At 26.8% G+C, this 6,000-nt stretch overlaps 1 protein-coding gene across 1 annotated transcript; it reads right to left on the bottom strand.

Annotated features, from left to right (window-relative positions):
- Window positions 1–652: 652 nt before the first annotated feature.
- LOC114126895 (cdc42 homolog) lies at window positions 653–5,912 on the bottom strand. The gene is made up of 6 exons (XM_027990938.2): window positions 5,422–5,912; window positions 5,090–5,226; window positions 4,083–4,155; window positions 3,888–3,997; window positions 3,629–3,826; window positions 653–1,821 (listed from the first exon to the last, which is right to left on the bottom strand). The coding sequence occupies exons 2-6, from the start codon at window positions 5,192–5,194 to the stop codon at window positions 1,732–1,734; spliced, it is 576 nt and encodes a 191-aa protein (XP_027846739.1). The 5' UTR covers window positions 5,195–5,226; window positions 5,422–5,912; the 3' UTR covers window positions 653–1,731.
- Window positions 5,913–6,000: the final 88 nt, after the last annotated feature.

Here is a 6,000-nt window from a genome sequence, read left to right as displayed (position 1 = left end):
TTTTGTTTGGCCACCGATCGCCAGATATTTACTAATTAATTTTTTTTACCTCTCCCCCTCCACCACCGAAAATAAACTTATCACGAATACGCCGCCAACATAGACGTTGCCCACTGACTCGATTAAGGGACAAAAAATCAAAACCATTTTGTCCTTAACCATAATATATTATCGGTGGAAACAACACAAAACTTGAAATAATAATTATTTCAATCAACATTATATATTATATAATAAAGGTAGTTTTCTGAACATTAGCTATCAGCTAACAAAACGTTCACGTTCAACAGCAGTTGGTCAAATGTCTTGAATCACTCGTCATCCTAAATAATGTTACTTAGTTATACCAGCCATACATTTTTTTTTATGTATAAACTAATTCATGTCAGACTTTCACTTGACAAAAGGTCATATTAGAAGTACGAAATACGAAACATGACATATAATAATATATAATTCGTATATCATAAATATAGAATACTCATCATAATTCATAATAATTAAATGACATATTGATAATTATTAATTGTTGTCCTTTGAGTAATGTACAAATTCATTGATTACACATTAAATAACTTTCATTAGACAGTTATCCATAAACAATTCCAATTCATCAGTTTGGGTTATGTGATACAAACAATAAAACTAAAAAGCCAGTTAAAAATAAATATTTTATTTAACCAATGTGACATTGAGATGATCCATAACATCTAGAACATTATTATATAAAGTATTTCTAGACTCGTCTATTTAATTAAGTTAATTGAACAACCATTTGAAACTTTAAACATTGCACCTGCAGTTTACAACAAATATTAAAGAGGTTGACAATATATATAATAAAAGTAAGTCTTTTTATCTAAACATTTTGATTGTATAAATAATTATCATTATCTGAACGTCATATTATTCTTCATCACTTCAAAGCAAAGAAAAGAGTTCAACATACACAAGCAATTGAAAGTACAATTTTGACTAAACAATTATTTTGTACTTTTGCAAGTTCAAAGACATATAAAAGGTCTTTAGGCATTTGAGTTGTTGTTCACTTAACATTGTATTAAAATTAATTGGTCTACAAATCAGTAATTATAAAAAAATAGAAATACAATTAAGCGTAAAAAAAGTTAGTTTAAAAAAATATCTGTTAGGTCTACTTTTAAAATTATTTTCGGCAGACAACAATTTACCTATTTCCGTAAATGGATACAATTTTTAATTTTTGGTTTATTAGCCTACCTACACATAATGTGGTAAAATATTATTTTCATATTATGGCTGTATTTATTATAAATGTTAATAATAATTATTAACTAAAATGTATCTTAATAATATTATTAATCATCAAATAAGTAACTGATGTTACAAATGAATATTATGTTTAAGAAAAAAAAATATATTAATCAACATAAAATGATACATAAAAAGGATTGACAAAAGAACAAAAAAAAATTAAAAATAAAAATAAATTGGGTCGTTATTATAATAAACAAAAACAACCACAAATAATTATGGCGTATAAAAAACCTATTTATTTATTATTCAATGAATGCACATATTTTCTTGTAAAATATAAAATAAATTATTTATATATATATATATATTTATAGATTAGTAAAAACAAAATAATTATTATTTCATTATTGTATCCATGCTAAATCATGATTTAAATTGTTTTATCTTAAATATTTTTATGACATAATTGTCGCACCTGTTTATTTATCCGCAGCCTTACAATATAACACACTTCCTCTTCTTAACTGGTTCAGGAGGCTCTAAAGCTGCAAGAATAGCTTCATCAAAAACATTTTTTAGTCCTTTCTGTAAACAATAAAAGAAATTAAGTATAATAACTGACAAACAAAATCTTTATTATGTTATAAACGAATACAAAATGATAAAAGACATTGCATAAAATAATAATAATTTTTAGTATGTAAAAATATCTAAAATCTTTAAATTTTAACACAAAAAAAGCTTAAGAACTAAATTAGCTTTTACAACATTAATAATTAAATCCCACAAATGCATGCATCTATTTAATCTTATCATATATTTTCTTTGGAATGTAAACAATTTTATTATTTATAAGTTTCTCACGACTATTAGATTCTAAGGAATATTTTATGGGCAACTTCATAAGTATTTGCCATCAGCCATGTTATGTTAGTCATAAACGATTATTAGATAATGTGAATGAATATAGGTAGTAAACTTACAGAAAACTATTTTATGCACTCACGTGCATATTTCAAAAGTGTATTATATTTTTCTGTTTTTTTTTTTATTATTATTATTATTAAAAATGTATTTTGTTTTACTAAAATGGATTATTATAATTCTAATAATACCTAGGTAATGATTCCTAGGTTATTCTAAAATAATATTTGTATTATATTCTAGTTGCTTATAGTATTCACAAAGAAACAATCAAAGAAAATTTTTTAAATTTTTTTTGTTATTATTATAAAAGAATATATTTTACAATCTGTGTTGGAACAGTACAATAGACTGATATTAAAATTACTATACATTTGAAATGTGAAATAATATGAGGTGGAAGAATTATCAATGATGAATTTGACATTTTTTAACCACATTTGTTATAATTCAAAAGGCAAAAATAAAAACTGTCACTTGGTAATTTTTTTGTGACTATTATGAGAACATAGATAATTTTTCAGAAATAAAAACGAATAAGATTTATACAGTTGAAATTAGAATAAATAATTTCTGACAGTGATACTATTTAAAATATTAAGCATTTATCAGTTTATTAAAAAAAAACTTACTTAGTATGTTGTAATATTTTTATATTTCTTATATATTATAAAAGCATACTACAGCTAATATTAAATTCTAACAAAGTTACAAACCACAATTTAATGAGTTTAAAGTTTAAACTAGATAAGTTATTTAACTCGTAGAAAATTAATTTTATAAAATTTGTTTATTAATTATAGTTATTAGCTTTTACTAACAACACTGACTCTTAATCATAGATATATGTACCAAAGATAGTATAATAAAATTTCCCTTGACATCTCTTTATAGTAAAGTTTTTGGACATTATAAATAACACGTTTTAAAGTAATTCTAAAATTATAATTCAAATTAATTACAATATTTTAAACACACTAAAAAAACTAATTATTTATATTAAATCACATTATGTACATACCCCACTTTTATTTAAATTTTAATTATATATAAATAATAATTATCAATAAATAAAAATTGACTTTAAATAGTTAACTATATAAATCCAATTGGGAAAAGGCCATTAAGTAGACTGCGGTTATGATGGGAGGATTGTAACAAAAAAAATATTGAAGCGGTAGAACCAAATATGAGAAGTTACAGAGGATAGAAAAAGATGGCGGCAAATTTGTTTGCGGGGATAATCTTGAAGGCCGAAACCCACAAGAAGAAGAAGAAGAAGATACATAATTTTAATATCTGCTACAAACTGAACCTCTACTAAATATCAGACATAATTCTGAAGACCAAAACTATTCACAATTCAAATATTTAACTGGAATGTCTTTTTTATTTACTATCATATTTAATGTATTAGTTAATCTTTACAAATCAATGTCTATAAATACCAAAACTCCAGTATACTAACTTGTGTAAGCGCTGAGCATTCAACATATTTCACAGCTTTAAGTTCTTTAGCTAGCTTCTCTCCTTGTTCAAATGATATTGATTTTTGTTTATTTTTGGCTAGTTTCTCCACAGTTGTGGCATCTTCTCTAAGGTCTATTTGAGTGCCCACCAACAGGAATGGTGTTTTTTGACAGTGATGTGTTATCTCTGGAACCCACTAGAATATACATATTGGTTAATATCAATTAATAACTTAGATATATTAAGATATTTCTTACTTTTTCTTTGACATTTTCAAATGAAGATGGTGAAACCACAGAAAAACAAACAAGAAACACATCAGTTTGTGGATAACTCAAAGGTCTGAGGCGATCATAATCTTCCTGACCTAATATTTATTTATTGAATAAACATAACAAATTAGAGAACATAAAACTAAAAATGTCTGTTTAAATGTTTAAATATTATTTTACCTGCTGTATCAAATAAACCTAATGTGTATGGCTCCCCACCAATCATAACTGTTACTGCATAATTGTCAAAAACCTTAAACAAAAATTTAATAAAATAACATATTTTATCAATAAATATACTGTTTGATAAATTGCACATATGACAACATAATTATCTATATAGATATTTAATATGTCATGGTTGGTGGGTAATATACTAATATCACATCCAAAGCATGTAATAAAATTAGATAAAACAATTGTTTGGGGACACATAGTTATTTCTATTATAAATTTATATATTGTTAAAATATAAAAAGTATTAATGAAACATAAAATCTAATAAAAAAATGTACTAACAATAGAGATTAATTTATACATAAATAATATCAAACCAAACAACATATTAAGATAAAAAGTTTAAAGGTTATATAATCGTCGTAGTACATTAGATACCTACTTAGTGTCTAATTATATATACGATACACATATTATATACCTAATTATAGGTACCAAGCAGTGGTTTATTTATTTAAAATATTAAATACCATTAATAACATTTAACTTACATTTAATTTAATTTATACTTATGGAAGTAGATACCTAGATCAAAATTTGTATAATTTGTTATATATATAATATAATTTATAGGTATATTAAGTATTGTTTGTTTTCATATTATTTATGTACACTACCTATACTTAATGTATACATAACAGTTTAATGTATATGTGCTTATTAAAAAAAAAAAAAAAAAATGATAAATACATAAAAAAAGTAATATTTTGTTCATAATTTACTAAGCACTATTGGTTTTTTGTTACCTAATCAAAAGAATAGATTTAATAATTGAAATGAATTTGTTTTATATCTCTAGAATAAATCTGAAATTTTTAATCTTTAAATAGGTATACAACCAAACACGAAATAAAGAAATTAAAAAATTAAGTTATGGTACCTATTTGTGGATTATATCTAACCAAACATAAATAATACAGTAAATTGATATTAAAGTAATTCGTACTTACAGTTGGTACATATTCTGAAGGAAACTTGTTTGTTGTGTACGATATGAGCAGACAAGTCTTACCGACAGCTCCATCACCAACAACAACGCACTTGATGGTCTGCATGTTGCTGCTATGGAAGCACTCCTACGTGAACACTGAAATAAGAAGAATACAGTAAGTTACAACAGACTAACGGACACATAGTCAATGTGCATATCACAATTAAACATACACACACACACACATACACACACACAATAACAACTTTAGACGATAATATAAAACGAAATTATTATGGGTAGTGTTATTCATTGTATGATTAATTATATAATTATTATTTTCTCAGTTACCTGGTGAATTAGCAGCACAGAGCACTAGAGAAGTGTTCTCGCTGGTCGTCGTCGCACTCGAACGCTGCCTACAGCGATCTTCAACCCGTGTACGGAGCGTACCCGGCGGCAGATCAACACGCGCGGACCAACGTCGGTAGAGAAAAACGCGGCGGAACGCGGGTTTACAAAAAAAAACGTATAAACAGTAAAAAAAAAAACGAAAATTTACGACGAAAACACAAAATCGTCTACGAGACGCACAGGTACGACTACGCTACATGCAATTCGACTGGGCCGGCGCGCACTGCGGGTGTAGATGGGTGGGGAGAGGACGAAATTAAAAAAAAATAAAACACTGCGCACGTACAGTAAAAAAACCGCTAAAAAAGACGGCAGCGACAAATTTCGCGTATGCTCAAAGGCCAATCTTTTACGCTTTACTATAGGTAGTCGAATACTGGTGTACGGTGTCGTGCCGTGTCCGTGTGTGACGGAATAACAAAAAATTTCGGGCGTCAACAAGCACACACACACACACACACGACACACTCACACGCGCGCGCACGCACGCACGCCGTCCACATACGGATGGAATTC

Source organism: Aphis gossypii, chromosome 1 (assembly GCF_020184175.1).
Source record: "Aphis gossypii isolate Hap1 chromosome 1, ASM2018417v2, whole genome shotgun sequence".
In the NCBI taxonomy this organism is placed as follows: domain Eukaryota; kingdom Metazoa; phylum Arthropoda; class Insecta; order Hemiptera; family Aphididae; genus Aphis; species Aphis gossypii.
The sequence above is the reverse complement of the archived record's forward strand: the minus strand, read 5'-3'. Positions and strand labels throughout refer to the sequence as shown.